Here is a 15341-nt window from a genome sequence, read left to right as displayed (position 1 = left end):
TCGAGTAAGGCAGAGTGCGATGGGAATACGTACCGCGGCGGCTCACCGCAAGCCGGACTTACCAACGATGCGACGGTGTCTGTGAGTTAATTCCCCTGGTTCAACTCAAGACCATCAGAAGGAGGGATGATGAAGGAGGGCTTAGTCAGGGAATCAGGGAACAACAATGTTTGCTTGAATTCCCCACTTGGGGGCCGTCTCGATTTCAACAAACATACCTCTGCAGAGCCCGTCTCCTCACCCCCCTCCCCGTTTATTCTTGGAGAAAAATAAGAGACACGTCGAAACCGTAACTCTGCTCCAGCGTTGCACAAATACCGTCTCACCCCGATCGTCCACACGGAGAAGACCACACGGCCTTGAATTCCCCGTTCTTCAGAGACATCCGGGAGCACGCAAACACACAGTACATAGCGTCCCCAGTATCTCCGGTCCGTACCCGTCCATCGCCTGTGGATCTGCACATCATCGACAAGGGAGAGAGTGAGCAGTTGGCACAGCACCCGTGAAGACTGGACTGGAGGGAGGATTCGGCCCCTCACCGAGACGCGACACACACACACTCAAGGCCCAGGCCCAGACGGTTTAGCTCCACCATCCCTCCGCTTTGGTGGCCGGATGAGAGTCCCGTGACCCGCGTCGAACGCGCCCCGGACGCTCGCTCGCATATCGACGCCGGGAGGAGGAGAGGAGAGGACCATGGGAGACGACGAGAAGCCTCATCCCAACGGCGACAGCAGAAGGCACAGCGAACCCAATCTCAAGCGTCGTCGCGTTACCAAGGCCTGCGACTTTTGTCATCGGCGAGGCCGGAAATGCAAACCTGCTACCGTGGAGAGCGGGGTTACACCCGTCATTGGCCCCGATGGTCACCATAGCTGTCTGACCTGCATCGAACACGGAGCGGAATGCACCTGGGATCGAAAAGCCGCCAAGAGAGGTGTCAAGTCGAAGACGTCGCCGGCTTCTGCGAGGCAATCTCAATCCAGGGATGCTTCGGACCGTTGGTTCTACGATGAGAGCCGCCATGGCAGTAGGGACCTTGTTCACCGTCTCATCTGCATTTTCTTCGACACGGTGTACCCAGTGTTTGTCTCCCATTTCAATTGCTCTCGATTATCACGTACGTTTATAGCAGAGTAGCTGACGATAGGTTCCAAAAGTTTCCCTTTCTATGATGAAAAGTCCGTCATGAGAGAATGGGATGAGTCCAAGATGTCGTCCGACCGCGCTGCATTCGCCCGTCTGATGGCGATTTGCGCGCTCAGCGCATCCCATGTCAGGGACGGCGCCATGTTCGATCCAGATGTCGTCCCAGACATGGTTCGCGACGAGCTCCAACAGGCCTATCTCGACGATGGACGCAAGGCCATTCCAGAAGACAATCGCGACATTCCGAAGAATGAGGTTTTCCAGTATCTCCAGGTCCTCGGTACCATGTCCTTGGCAGCCATCCAGATCAAGGACGACACTCTCTTCGAGCAGTATCTCGGGCGCTACCACAACATCGTGGCGCAATCCCAGTTTCAATTTGAGAAGCACTGGGGAGACAACTTGACCTCAACAGAGGTTTATGTCCGGCGTCAGTTCTTTTGGTCCATGTACCGCCTCGAGGTTCATTCAGCGCTCATTCAGGGCCATGTCATCCGCTGCCCGGAGCTGCAATGCGGGGTGGGCTATCCGGTCCACGTTGGTCTCTCTGGTGTCCTCGATCCCACTGAGATGCCCGTCTCTGGCAACTCAGCAAATTCCAAAACCGAGATCTTTTTCCCGGGCAGCTGGCTCGTCGGCTGGAATTATATCACCGATTTATATCGCATTCTGGAACACGTCATCGTCCGCATGCGCAAGGCGCGCGTTCAGGCAGCACACACGGATCGCAATAACATCGATAGACTCTTACCGTCGATTGACGAGATGCTACGTGAGGTGTTGGGCCGGAAGATGAAGCTACCGCTGTATGCTTCTCAGGCTTTCCCGTCATCGACAAATCGCGAAGAGAACCTATGCGGCTTTCAAGTCGCCAACATTGCGTGTACGTATCAGGTAAGATTGACCCCCCATCGGAAGAGAGTGTGAAGGGGAGCGATTTCTGACATTGATAGCTCACTCGAATGGCTGCATTTGCATGCGAGAATCAATTTGAAGAAGCTTGTGGTGCCGCGATTGAATTGATCGACGAAATCACCAAGGTCCCGCCAGAGTATCTGCGTGCAATTGGACATCCGATGGTACGTTGATATTCAGATGCGTCCGAAGTAGTAGGGCCGTCATGTTGACCATTCCGCAGCTCCAAGAACTTGTCGGTGTCGGCCACATTCTCAGCAGTTTCATCGGCCGCCACCTCCACACCCATCAATACTTCAAACTAAGAGATGTCATGTAAGTTGAGTCTATCAATTCCATTCATCATTGCGGGGCGCGTACTGACCCAATGCAGGAGGGCCATGGCAATATTCCTACAAAATCTGGGGTCTTGTCTGCCCAACGCGCCACAAATATCGGGCAAATTATTCACGTACATCACCAAAATCGATGATGAAATCAATCGACAAAACCAACAGCAACTACATGTGTCAACCGCGGTGGAAATACCAATACCGGCAATATCCAGTGGGCAGCAGATCATGCAGGTGTTGCCCACGACTGCTATGGAGCAGTACCAATTGCAAAGCATGCCGCTCATGAACTTCACTGCGCCGATGGACTTCATGAGCAACGTCTTCACAACAGCATTTAATGATGCACCAGAGATTGATTGGCAATATTCTATCAACAACCAGTGGACAACAGGATAGGTCCCAGGAGTTAGGGCTGGCGCATTCATGCTGCATAATTATACACGCTCTCTATCCTTTGACGGAGACAAATCTTCTCAAAATATCGTTCTCAGTGGGCTGGCCAACTCCTCGCTTTGTACTGCGCAATTGCGCTTTGTGTCTTTTGCCCGTTTTGAGTCGCCAAAATCGGATGTTCTTCGTGCGAGATCGGACAGCATCTCTATCCCAGCTCGTACACCATCAATCGTCGTGACCGTCTGTGGAAGTGCTGATCGAATATCTTCTTCGAGATCGGCCATGCCGGCGCAGCCGAGAATTATGTTTGTCGCACCGTTTTCGATTAGTGTTTTTGAGAAAGTCGCTATGCGGTCGACAACAATGCTTCGTTCCAAGCTTTCCAACTCCAAAACTCCGAGGCCGGTGGATAGCACGCCTGCTGATTGCTTCGCGTATCCGAGATCAATCACCGACTTCTTCAATATCTCTTCCCAAGCTTCTGCTGTTGTGACGATTCCAAACTTTTCTCCGTCCTTTGTCGCTTCTTGAAGTGCGGCCTGGAATATTCCTGTGACGGGCACGTCGAGTAATTCTTGGAGAGCATAAACAAGTGGGTGGTCCGAGAAACAGCAGACTAGAACGCCGTCGATTTTGTTGGAGTTGATGTATTCTATTGCTCGAGGCAAGACAGCAGTTGTTGACGCCACGGCTTGCTCGTGATTTTCGATGCAAGGAGGACAATCATTAAGATTTCGTCCATCGATGAATACAATATCAAGTTCGCTGGTTGATGGATATAAACGACAGAGATCCTCAGTCATGCCAGTGGTCGAAATTGGGGTGATGCAGAGGAGTTTTGTAGTTGGGCGAGGGCCAGCCATCGTGTCGGGTAGTAGTCGGTCGCGAACTTGTTCACTCGGAACGCCGAGGGAATTCAGCCGCCTTTAACAAACAAACAAACACCGCGATCTAAGGTCCTCAGAGACGATTCAAAGATGAAGAAGTACAGAAAACGACATCACTCCTACCCTCTACCCCGTTTTCAGCGGGCATGTTCTGGAATTGTTCCTGTCGGCCGTCGTGGAATTCAGCAGCTTAGCCGCCTGCCGCGTGTCGAGACCGGTCTTGGGATCTCATGGCGGCGCCAAAATATGCGCGAAAATACCAACTCGCGCACGGCATTTGGCAACCGAGACGTAATTGATCAGCTTAATCGCCCCGGCAGCTTGGGTCCTCTTGCTTAGCGCTAACAAGGCGTCCATCATGGTAGGAGACACACATAAAGCGTAAAAGAATCGTACGATGTCCGGGTATCTTTGATTTGTACGTGGAAGTGAGGCCCTCCCACTAAGGTTAAGACAATCTGTCTACATAATTCCGTTCTGCCGCCGGAGAAAACAGAAAACATGATGCTCGCTTGTACGCCAACAAGAAGCCAATCCCAACTCCCATCTAATCCCTCAGGCTATTTTCTCCTCGGAAGTGACTTGCGCCTTGGAGCTAACGTCGGCCTCTGCGGACACCTCCGAAGGAGACTGCTTCTCTCCATCGAGCACCGTCTCCTCTCTCGGGCCAAACGTCCCAAAGTAATCCGCATCATCTATCAACCGCGGATTCTCGATGGGAACCGCATAGTGAAGAAGACAATACGTCACAACGGCGATCGAACAACCCGCAGGCCACGCAAGATAATACAGGTGCGACCATCCCTCGCTCTCAACCTTGGGATCATGAACTCTTTGTATGAAGCCTGGTAGGAGAGCCCACGTCCCCATAGTCCATGCCGCCGCCGCCCGCCAATTGACTCCTTCCCAGTACCAGTATATGCTCTTGCTGGTCGCCTCGTAGAGGTGCGTCAACTTAAGCATCCGGCCGCGGACGAGGTAGTAGTCTGCAAACATGACCCCAGTCATCGATCCCAAGAACACGCCATATCCGCCCATGACGGTGAGGAACTTGCTCGCTCCGTTCATCAGCTGCCAGGGTTGCATGACGAAGGCGAAGGCCGCGGTGAGATAGCCGCCCCTGCGCAGGTTGAAGAACCTCGGCAGCAGCGCCGAGAGATCGATCCCGTTTGACAACGCATTCTCGGCAACTGCGATTCCGAATTGGGCGAAGATGAATGCCAGACTGGCGAAGAAGACAGCCGCCCGCACACCGGCCGAGTTATCGTAATGCGCCTGCAGGGCGTCCAAGAAGCGGTACGGCTCCCAGACCAACGTGCCCTGGGTCTTTGGGAATAGCTGAGCCGCGCAGGAAGTGCAGACGATGCCGATGAACGCAACCAAGATGGTGTTCAGCGGGACGAAAATGAGCTGGGACATGAGCTGGTCGCGTGGCCGGCGCGCGAAGCGGGTGAAGTCCGACTGGCTGAAGATATGCGTGCTGATGCCGCCAATGTTGGTGCACACCCCCAACGCCAGCATCCACCCCAGATGAGACCCGGTAGCTTGCTGGACGCCGGCCGTCGCCGTGATGTCCCTCAGCATCGGCCCCGCACCCCCGGCCGTTGATACGCACCATATCAGCAGGGCGAAGACGGTCGGGATGACGGTGCAGGCGGCCACGGCGAACGGGACGTGGTATTTCTCGGGCCGGATGTAGATCAGCGGCAGACAGAGGAGGGAGAAAATGATGAATCCCACAAAGTCCGCCACCGTCATTGTTCCGTTGGCAAGGGGTCTATCGAGGTTGTTGAAGGACGGAGCCATGGACGAGATGAAGGTGCGAACGCATTGCCCGCCCCAGTAAACCTGCGTCGAGTACCAGATGAAGGAGAGCATGATGCGCTGTATAAGCGGGAACATGGCGCCATACATGCCCCAGGAAGCCTTTTGCAAGATCGAGAAGCCAATGTGCCATTTCGCTCCCGGTCCGCCGGCCAGTACGCAGATGAAGCCCACGAGGATGTGGCCGATGATGACAGTCAGCATGGCCTGCCAGACATTGAGGCCGAGGGCGATAAGAGACGAGCCGGTCGTCCAGCCGCCAATATTGAAAGAGCCCGTGACGACCCAGAGGCCGACAAACTGCCATGGTCCGTATGTTCGTCTCTCTGGTGGAAGAGGTCTGGTGTCGCGGTTCATGTAGGCCGTGGTGACGACATCGGTCTCGCGGGAGACTTCGATCCGGCGGATGAGGCCCGCCAGCGTCATGTTGTCTCTCTCTCTTTCCGGCGAAGTCGTGGTCTCGTGATGTCACGATTTGATTTCCGGGGTTGTGATAACCCTCTGACTTGCTCTGGTGCCACGGATTGTGTGTCCGCGGTTGAGCGGTTGATGAGACCATATCGTAACTCCAAAGCGTTGCGTGGTGGTGTGGTTTCTTGCTCACTGCTGACCCGTGTGCGCCGCCGGCGCGGAATCGCGAATAGGCGCACGCTGACACCAAACTGGCTCGGCTCGGGGCGGTGGTGGGCAAGCGGTGAACACTACGACGGTGGGAAGGGCTGGGATGAGAGGACTAGACGTCCTTTTTGCGGGGATTCGGGGTGTATCGCAAACGCCCAAGAACAAAGGAAGAGGCTTGGGCCGTAAGCGACCAGACGAATCTGAGGTGGCTTTCTCACTTGTCAGACCTAGCTCGAAAGCTTAGCTGGTCGCACATCAGCGTTTGTCTTAAGGTTTCACCACCCGTTCTGGAGGGCTGAGGGTTGGTAGAATGAGTCAAGAGACTTGGGAAACAACTTCTGGTCTAGTCACAGTGTGTGTCATGCTCACTTCGGACGTTCGTGGTGGCATCTTTTATGATATAATACCAGAGAGTTGGCAGCGACTGGCGATGGCTTCGAGAAATGCGTACGTTACGGCTGGTGGAGAGACCCGGGTGGCAGCATGCAGTTTGTGTTACCGATTTCCGTACGAAATTCCATGGCACCAACCGCAGATAGTGAAGCCAACGGCCGAGATTGATGAATAGCATGGCCGTAAACAGGGTTCAGTCCATGAAGGGGTGTCCCGGGAAGGCCGCGAAGGGCAATATGCAGGTCAGCTCACGCTGCCATGGTCTTCGAGGAGATGAGATCAGCGCGGAATAGTGGCACTCATTGAAACAAGCCTATCGCAAAGTAAGCGAAAAGATGGGCAGAACACCCAGTGTATCGGCGCTGTTGATTGCCATGCTCGAGTCGAGAATCACGCCTTGTAGATCCATCCAACGTGAAACCCATGTGTTCGTTCGTGGGGTTTTCGCGGCAAACTTCCAAATGTCGGTGAAGATCCCGGATCTCCAGGGGAATAAAGGTGACAGTAATTAATCCGCTCCCAAGCACCTGGAGGCTGGGCTGGACGAGGGCAACACGGGAGGTGAGGGGAAATCTGACGAGGGAAGAGACAGGGGGGCACTTTGGAATTGGCCCTGATTATGGGGTTCTGGGAATTAAGATTTCTCCTTTATTTCCCTGTTTCTCTCCAAATTCCATCCGCGTTTTCACTTGATCCGTCTTGCGATTTCGTTCACCCCCGCTTCTGCAGGGAGGCAAGGAGGGAGCAAACATTGACGCGGACCCCTGTTGTTTGCTTGTTTGCTCTTCTCAATGTTTGCTCTTTCATTCAGCAGCTTACCCGCTGTCGAGTTGGTCTTGGGGTTCAGACTGCCATCGATGAAGGGTTCCGATTGGTTTCATCGCGGATGTCACCGTCCATCAGCATAACCTTTGTTCGATGGGTTTTCTTTATCTCCGCGTCGTACGAATTGAGGGGACGCCACGTTGGATGCTTCCTCGGTCTGAGGAGTTCTCATGTTGTCATACCTTGGACCCTGTGGCTCTGATGTTTCCAGCCATCCGGCCGCCTCCGTGTCCGTCTTCTTCTGCCGCAGGCTGGTTCCCCGACCACGTCTTCTCGGCTGCAGAATGACGACCAACCGCGAGTTCCATCCCGAGTGCATACTGCCTATTGAGCAGCTTAACAGCTGAGATCCGTAACCCCGCGACACTATCGCGACGGACGACCAGTCGTTGGTTCCAGTCCAGTTCATTCCAGCCGTTGGTCTTGGATACTTAAACATGGGGAGCTTGGACATTTTTGTTCTTGTTATTGATGTTGTTTGCTCGACTGCATTCGCCCCCTTTTTCCCGCCATCTCGCTTCCTGTTGCCCATCCCCGTGGCGTCAATCTGCATCGGACGAAGTCTTCCCGATTCGCTCACCTCCTGTTGGTTCCGTTAGCGTCCGGTTTGTTTGCTTCTTGCCTGTCGATATCGACTTCTTTAATTATCTCAGACGCCTGCAAATCGCCATTTTCAGTCACTCGGTGTAATCAGTAACCCGGTTCCGAGCCATGGCTGCGGCCGCTGAAGCCGCATTGCCCGTCGTCGATCTGCGGTCCTTCGACTCGGTTGAGAGCCTTGCGGTGGAGTTGATGCGCGTCGGCAAGGACCCTGGCTTTTTTTATGTCGTTGGTCACGAACTCGGCGACGACGTAGCAGCCGGGCTGTTCTCTCTCGCCGAGTCGTTTTTCAGCTCACCCCTGAAAGACAAGTTGGTTTACGCCAATGGCAGCGGCGACTTGGTGAGCTTTTACTTGTTGTCTCTGGGGAATTTCTGCACCTGATCGGCGATGGGAATCGGTATGCTGACCGCCGTTAGGGCTATACCGGAATGAGAGAAGAGACGTAGGTTGACCCTATCAGGCTTCGACAATCGTACCTGCAAACTCGTGTCTTCATGTACTGAGACGTTACGTGGAACCAGACTGTCCGGAGCTGGACCAGGCGATGTCAAGGAATCGTTCTACCTCGCAGATCCCGGGAAGGCGTCCCAGATGCTACCCGCCCAGCTAGAGCGCGGACGCCAGACTTTGACTACCTTCTTCTCTGGCTGTGACAATTTGGCAAAGACTTTGTTGGAAGCAATAGCCGTTGGCTTGGGCGTGAGTGCATCATACCAACAGGCTGTGTAGACGCCGAGACTAATCTGCTTCTAAGATGCCAAGAGACTTCCTGTCCAAGGCCCACACCGGTGAGAGCCATCGATTGCGGCTGATCAACTACCCCTCTGTCTCTCAACTCTCATTTCCCGATCCCACGTCGGCAGCGCCGGAGCCCGAAGACATCCGCGCGGGCGCTCACTCGGACTACGGCTCGCTTACGCTCCTCTTCCGACAGCCCTCCGATCAGGGAGGATTGCAGGTTCAGCGGCATGGTGCTTGGGTCGATGTCCCATGCATACAGGACGCCATCGTGGTCAATATCGGGGATGCGCTGGAATTCTGGACCGCGGGCAGGCTGAGGTCGACGGTGCATCGAGTGGCTTTTTCGAGGTCTGCGAGCGAGAACGTGGGGAGGTTGAGCATTCCGGTCTTCATACAACCTGATCGCCATGTTTTGCTGGAGCCTTTCAAAGACCGAGGCAAACCGGTCAGCGAAGAGGGCGTTGTTGACCCTGAATTCTTGGATGTGCTCAAGAGGAAAGGATATGGGAGTGCCAAGCCCGTTACGAGCTGGCAGCATCTTGAGAGGAGGATAAAGGCCACCTATGGCAAGACGTGAGCAGAGGATTTTGATGAGCCTGCTGGAGACGTCGCTTTCTGTCGAGCCCATTGTTTGAGTATAAGGATACCCAGCGTTGGTGTTAATATTTACAGTAATATTTCTCATATGCAGAAGCCTATTTCTAGTCCGTATCATACATGCAAAGCAAAAGTTTTACCAGGAAATTGCATCGCAGCCAGAATCGGACAGCGCCAATATTTGATTGAATTCAAGCTTTCCTTGGATCAAATACCAAGTTCAGAGAACCAACCGTTAGTGTTCCTGTGTCCTTGTTGTCTTCCAGGAACTTCTCTCCGGTCTGGCCGTCGGCATACCTGACATTATACTTGTGCACAACTGCGCTGACAACGAAACGAGTTTCGAGTAAGCCCAGTTGCTTACCGATACATACATCGTGCCCTTTGATTCATTAGCAATTGATTCATCCAGTCTTTGCTGGTGTCCACTTGAGACTTGCCCGTGGAGAACGGCACGTATACGGCCGCGTTCTTGACGAGATCGGGACGATCAATCCACCTCTCTGGGATGAATTCGTCAGGTCGATCGAAGAACCGTGGATCTAAGCGTCAGGTTATTAGCTACTAACTCGGCTTCCTTCAAGCAGACCACAGCCGCGATGACTTCCCAGCCCCACACATACTTACCGCGATACTGAGTATATGAAGGCACAAAGACGATGGTATCACCAGGCAACCAGACATCGTCGACCTGAAGGCCCTCTGGCGGAGTCATTCTTTGGACCCCAGAGGGAACTGGAGGGTGCAGACGAAGAGACTCATCAATGCAAGCCTGGAGATATCGTAACTTTGCAAGCGGCGCGTGCTCTGGGTTATCGTGTTCGCGGAAGTATTCATCGATCTCTTGCTGGAGTTTGTGGTACTCCTTCGGGTGACGAGCCATCTCCATGAACAGGCAAGACAACACAGCGGCGACCGTATCACTGTACCTTTACTCAGCTCTTATTCGTTACATATTATGACATCAGGGGGCACAACTCACCTTCCAGCAACGGTAATCAGGATACAATCCCCATACAAGTTGAGCATATCCTGGAAACTGTTCTCCTTCTTGGACTCATAATCCTCAAGTACCCAAGTGAAAATATCAGGACTTTCAGGCTTGTTCTGGATCCGCTGCTGAACCTGCTGTGAGATCCAGCCCTTGAACCGTCGGAGCTCGGCATTCCACAACGACATCTTGCGATAGAGCGGGAGCGCCCACATGGCGTGAGTAAAACGACCCACAGCAAGCGTCTCATTATGCAAACCGTCCATGTAGAAGTGCGAGACGCCGTCCTCGAGCATGCGGAAGCCGTGGCCGAGCGAGAACTCACCCATGACGTCGAAGCTGTAAAAGTTAAACCAGAGTGACGCGTTGAATTTTGTGCCGGCACTGGCTTCAATGCCCGCCATGAGCTGGTTGGTGTACTTCAGCACCTTAGGCTCATAGTCGCGAAGAGCTTTGATCCAGGTTAGCTCATGTTCGGTGTGAGTGAGAAGTGCAGAGGAGCTACCCTTAGAGGTGAAGCCATATTCCCACGCCTTACGACGTCGCGAATGGGCCTCTTTATCTCGTACCATTTGCATCGATACCTGTTAGTTAAAAATGAGTGCAAATTAGAAGGCTGTGTTGATGCTCGTATGTGAATGGCCATACCATTGGATGAAGTAGATTATACCAAGGGCCCTTGTAGCAATCTGTCTCGAGGAACACGGCATTGATCGCACCGGGCTTATTGATAGAAAGCTCAGTCGGACCTATGGAAGTCAGACTATTTTCTCTCACATCAAAGCCAGAACTTTTGCTCTCTTACCAACTCGGACTATGCCACCGTACTTCTCATGAAGTTTCCTGACGTCTTCATGCAAATGCATCCTGTTCCATATCTTGAACGTGACATATAAGTTGGAGAATTTGGCGAGAAATGGGCCCGGAAAACGATTCAGTCGATGGAAAAAGCCGCGGTAAATCATCATGCTCGTGCAAATACCGCCCACCAAGGTCGCGAACTGCATACCGACTGCCTTGAAGGCGTCGAGGAGAGGCGGCGAATGGATTTGTCGACCCACTAAGGGCTTCAGCATCGGTGCAGCCATGACTACTCCCACGGCCGCAACAAATGTCAGGGAGAATGAAGTAATCAACCGTTGAGCCGATAGGTCCCATTCTCCGTGTCGAAAGACGAAAATATGTAGTAGAACACCGATCGTGAAGGACAGCCCGAAGGCCTCAGACGCGCGGAGTACATGTATGTCGCTCGCCAACATTTTGATGAGACCAATTGGAATTCTTAGAATAGACTTAACAGGCTTCAATTTCATCCACCTGAAGGATTGAAGTTGTGGTGACATGACATGTTGATTTGATATATCTCCACGGAAGTCATCCGAAGTTTGCATAAGTTTGACTTGATCTGGCAAATCCCAGCTTTACCCCGTGAACTCCGTCGTACTCCCCCATCTCACATGAAACCCGAACTTTTACTCGGTTACTCTTCCGGGGCCCAGTACTGATTGACCTCAATAATTCAGCTGCTGGGTGAAAAAATGAAAACGAGATTTTGTGAGCTCTTAAATTTTTTCTTGAAGCCCGTGGACCGTCTTACAACAGGAATCATGAGATAGACTCATTCCGAGCTCTCGGTCTTTAACCCGGCGCAGGACCTGACTAAAACATAGACGTTACACGGTCGGATGTCCGTAAGATCTTATGGATCGGAGTTACGGACCTCGGATGAGTTGCGACTATGATAACCAGCCCAGCATGGGACACATCGCCGGGTTGGACATCGGGATTATTCTTGTTTCAGGATAGTAATTGCAGTGAATAGAAATGGAATCAAGATCGGGATCGGGAGCGTGCTTTCGACTCACTTCATTCGGAACCGTCCACGTGTGGCAGAAGGCTGAGCTTTCAACATGCGTTTGGGGATTTCAGCCTATTGATAGTGAAGACATCTCAGCCAACTCGCGCGCAGTGGTGATTGGATCTCTCGGCATGCAAGGCGTAAGACAGGCTGTATACCTTACATTACTGAGCCTATTTTTCAGTGGCCTTTTCTTTTCTCTAAAACATAAGTAGCTACGAAAATTACTAGAGAAGTCCCATTCATTAACTTACGTCTTAGCCATCCACCGCACATAGATATCGTGAGATTATGTCACATAGTCAAAGACAGAATAGAAAGCCGTAACCACTCATTCTACTAACGCTTCTTTTTAAACTAAGTCCACGTTATAGTCAATGAGTCTTTTCCGATCCAGGTTTTCTCATACCTTTGTGGTTTTCTCATGGCTAGGCCCACTTCCGTGGGTGCCGTGGAGCCGCCGTTGAAGAAGACTACAGGGTGTTGTCGTTGACGTCAAGCGGGTCGGTTAGCTCAGTTGGTTAGAGCGTGGTACTAATACGTGATCTCATGTGTTGAGTAATGCCAAGGCCGAGAGTTCAAGCCTCTCACTGATCATAATCTTTTGCTCCTCGCGTCAGCATGTGCTGATTTTGCTGAGGATGGCAGGTACAGTCTTTTCGAGCGGTTACTCCGAAAGCACGGAGGTGACTTGAGATTATTTTGAAATATGTGTCTAAAGCACCCAGAAGAGTGTGACTAACTTAGAAGACATAAAACTCAGTTGGATGATAATTTGTGTCCTATGACGTCCACATGTTCTCTCGTCAGGAAGCAATCAATTTGAAGGCAAAGAATGAATGGTCCCATGCGAGTCTTCCATCTACTTGGAGAATCCGTCACGGATCTCAACGAATCTCAGGTATCTGTCCTTTGCCCAACGCCTCGTCCTTTTCCCATAGATGATCATGGGCAAGCTGGTGCCCATGATAACAAAACTCAGAACGCCAAGGACAATGAAGCAGTTCTCCATTCCAGTGTCAATCCAGTAGCTGGCGACAAAGGTGAAGACCATGGCGATCGTGTTGTTGATGACGGCAACACCGACCATTCCCTCCAACACCATCTGCGGGAAGCTGTCCGCGAGATACGCCAACGACAAGTCTCCGGCACAACCGTAGCCAAAGCCGATGAAGCCCAGTCCAACATACGGCACAGGCCAATCCCATCCTCGCGCAGACCCGATGCCGAAAAGCCACATGCCCGTAGGGAAAACCACGGCACACAGAGCCATGAGGTAGAGCCGGAACTCGGCCTCCATGACGCCCTTGTTGCGCTTGATCATCCACTGCATGAACTTGTCACTGCCGTAACCGCCATACGCACAGCCGATCAAACTGCCAATCAGAGTTGGCAGGTTCATGTTTCCGACTTGGGCCGGAGTGTAGTTCCACGGCTCGCCGTACCACCAATCTTCCTGCACCGTGAGGTAGAATGTCAGGCAGATGTTCTGCAGGCCCCACTGCCAACCGGCGTACCAGACGGCGGGAAATGTGAAGACACGCAGAGTATGCCAGAGACGGTGGAAGTACTGCTTTGCTCCCGTTCCCTGCAGGTTGGGGGCAGGAGTGATGATGCGGATTCGGTCCCAGTAGGTCTTTGGTCGGGCATACGAGACGGAGGCACGGGTTCGAGCTGTTTCCGTCCGTCCAAGATCGACATCGTGACTGGTGTGCTCTTCCACAAGCTGACTACGCTTCTGGGATGTCTCCTTCGAAGCAGCAGCATCATCACCTTGTGGAGCGTCCTCGGCACGTTTCTCCGTGACCGGATGAGCCCCTCTACTGCCAGGGAAGTGGTCATTACCACTGGTCAGGTAGCTATCGCGATTGAACTCGGTCTCCTCAAGGCCGAAGAAGATGACGATGAGACTGACACCGCAGATGATGGTACCCAGCCAGCCGATCCATCGCCAGCCCAGGTGGCTCGATACGTTCGCGCCAATCAGAGGGCTATTACAATCAGCAAAGACTCATATGAGATTGTGAAGATAAAGCAACTCACCCGAGATATGTTCCAATGGCAGTTGCGAAGGTATAAATACCAAGCACACTACCCGTCTGGTGCTCGAACCAGATATCCAGAAGCGACAGTTGAACGGTGGCCTCACCAACCGATTCAGCAGCGCCGACAAAAAGCTGCGACCAAACGACGCCGTTCACGTCGGTGATGCGCGCATACCAGATGAGACCGCCGATGTTTACCAACATGGAGATGAGATAACCCAGACGTCGGCCGTACAGATGAACGAGCGGTGAACTGAGCAGAGTCCAATAACCGATGGAAACGAATAAGACACCTGCCCCGGTGTTAAAGACATCGTAGCTGATGCCGTACTCCTCGTTGACGCCGTCCGCGCCGGAGCCCGCGTTGTTCGAAGTCGCGGCCGTCAGCCCCACAATGTACAACACCAAACACGAGTGCCAGATCTTGCGCGGAAGAGACCATCTCAGGGGGTCGTTGGGCGATTCCGTCGGCTGCGGGACGAGAACAATGTCGCCATGCTTCAGCAGTGAGGCATCGCTCGAGAGCGTGCTTCCATTCTCATCGTAGAGGCGTCGCGTGCCTGGAATGACTTCATGTTCTTCAAAGTCGTCGGTGTGGTGTGGAGCGGCCATGAGGGCGGAGATTCTCGCTTGTCGCGTGCGCACGCGAGCAGCCAAGATAAGAAGATCAGGACTTTTTTCACGCCGCGGCGGATTGGGGATCGATAACGTGAAATGATAACTTCTACTATGAAGCCGACGCCTCCAGCGTCGTTAACGTCAACTGGGAAGCATGCCGTGCCTATGGTGATCAAAGGGAGGAAAGGAGAGGCGAATCACCAAGGGACTGTTTTTTTTTCCTTATCTCAACGAACTGGACCCAATTAATCGCAAGTTTTTACGGGCGGCATGGCCGTCTCGGGGCAGGACGTCATCTCACTTTGGAGTTGCATCGGGGGCCTCAGAACTGCTTAGTGCAACTTGACGGGTGGATTTCCGCGCTTATTGCCGTAAGGCCTGAAGATTTTGCGGCCCAAAGACCGCGAGGATGACATAATACACTTAATTCCATGAGTTTGTGGCTTGTCAGATGAGATGGTCGGTGTGGTGTTCTTAGGATTATGACGAGAGAAGCTTATTGTTGAGCCTCAGCTTTAGAGAGAACAGTACATAGCTGACCGG

The 15341-nt window shown here is 52.8% G+C and overlaps 5 protein-coding genes across 5 annotated transcripts; 2 read left to right on the top strand and 3 right to left on the bottom strand.

Moving 5' to 3' along the window:
* Positions 1-699: 699 nt before the first annotated feature.
* Positions 700-2798, top strand: CkaCkLH20_11226 (uncharacterized protein; the record flags this gene model as incomplete). The annotated part of the gene is made up of 5 exons (XM_038893940.1): positions 700-1088; positions 1164-2046; positions 2106-2231; positions 2291-2382; positions 2441-2798. The coding sequence occupies 5 exons, from the start codon at positions 700-702 to the stop codon at positions 2796-2798; spliced, it is 1848 nt and encodes a 615-aa protein (XP_038740766.1).
* A 1439-nt stretch (positions 2799-4237) lies between these two features.
* On the bottom strand, positions 4238-5932 carry CkaCkLH20_11225 (uncharacterized protein; the record flags this gene model as incomplete). The annotated part of the gene is made up of 1 exon (XM_038893939.1): positions 4238-5932. The coding sequence occupies one exon, from the start codon at positions 5930-5932 to the stop codon at positions 4238-4240; it is 1695 nt and encodes a 564-aa protein (XP_038740765.1).
* A 2124-nt stretch (positions 5933-8056) lies between these two features.
* Positions 8057-9266, top strand: CkaCkLH20_11224 (uncharacterized protein; the record flags this gene model as incomplete). Its single annotated transcript, XM_038893938.1, has 4 exons — positions 8057-8287; positions 8365-8390; positions 8470-8647; positions 8703-9266. The coding sequence occupies 4 exons, from the start codon at positions 8057-8059 to the stop codon at positions 9264-9266; spliced, it is 999 nt and encodes a 332-aa protein (XP_038740764.1).
* Positions 9267-9477: 211 nt separating this feature from the next.
* CkaCkLH20_11223 (cytochrome p450) lies at positions 9478-11536 on the bottom strand (the record flags this gene model as incomplete). The annotated part of the gene is made up of 6 exons (XM_038893937.1): positions 9478-9605; positions 9661-9828; positions 9914-10209; positions 10269-10861; positions 10926-11026; positions 11083-11536. The coding sequence occupies 6 exons, from the start codon at positions 11534-11536 to the stop codon at positions 9478-9480; spliced, it is 1740 nt and encodes a 579-aa protein (XP_038740763.1).
* A 1461-nt stretch (positions 11537-12997) lies between these two features.
* On the bottom strand, positions 12998-14792 carry CkaCkLH20_11222 (major facilitator superfamily transporter; the record flags this gene model as incomplete). The annotated part of the gene is made up of 2 exons (XM_038893936.1): positions 12998-14126; positions 14179-14792. 2 exons carry the CDS (start codon positions 14790-14792, stop codon positions 12998-13000), a joined length of 1743 nt encoding a protein of 580 aa, XP_038740762.1.
* Positions 14793-15341: the final 549 nt, after the last annotated feature.

The sequence above is a fragment of the Colletotrichum karsti genome (assembly GCF_011947395.1).
Source record: "Colletotrichum karsti strain CkLH20 chromosome Unknown Scaffold46, whole genome shotgun sequence".
In the NCBI taxonomy this organism is placed as follows: domain Eukaryota; kingdom Fungi; phylum Ascomycota; class Sordariomycetes; order Glomerellales; family Glomerellaceae; genus Colletotrichum; species Colletotrichum karsti.
The sequence above is the reverse complement of the archived record's forward strand: the minus strand, read 5'-3'. Positions and strand labels throughout refer to the sequence as shown.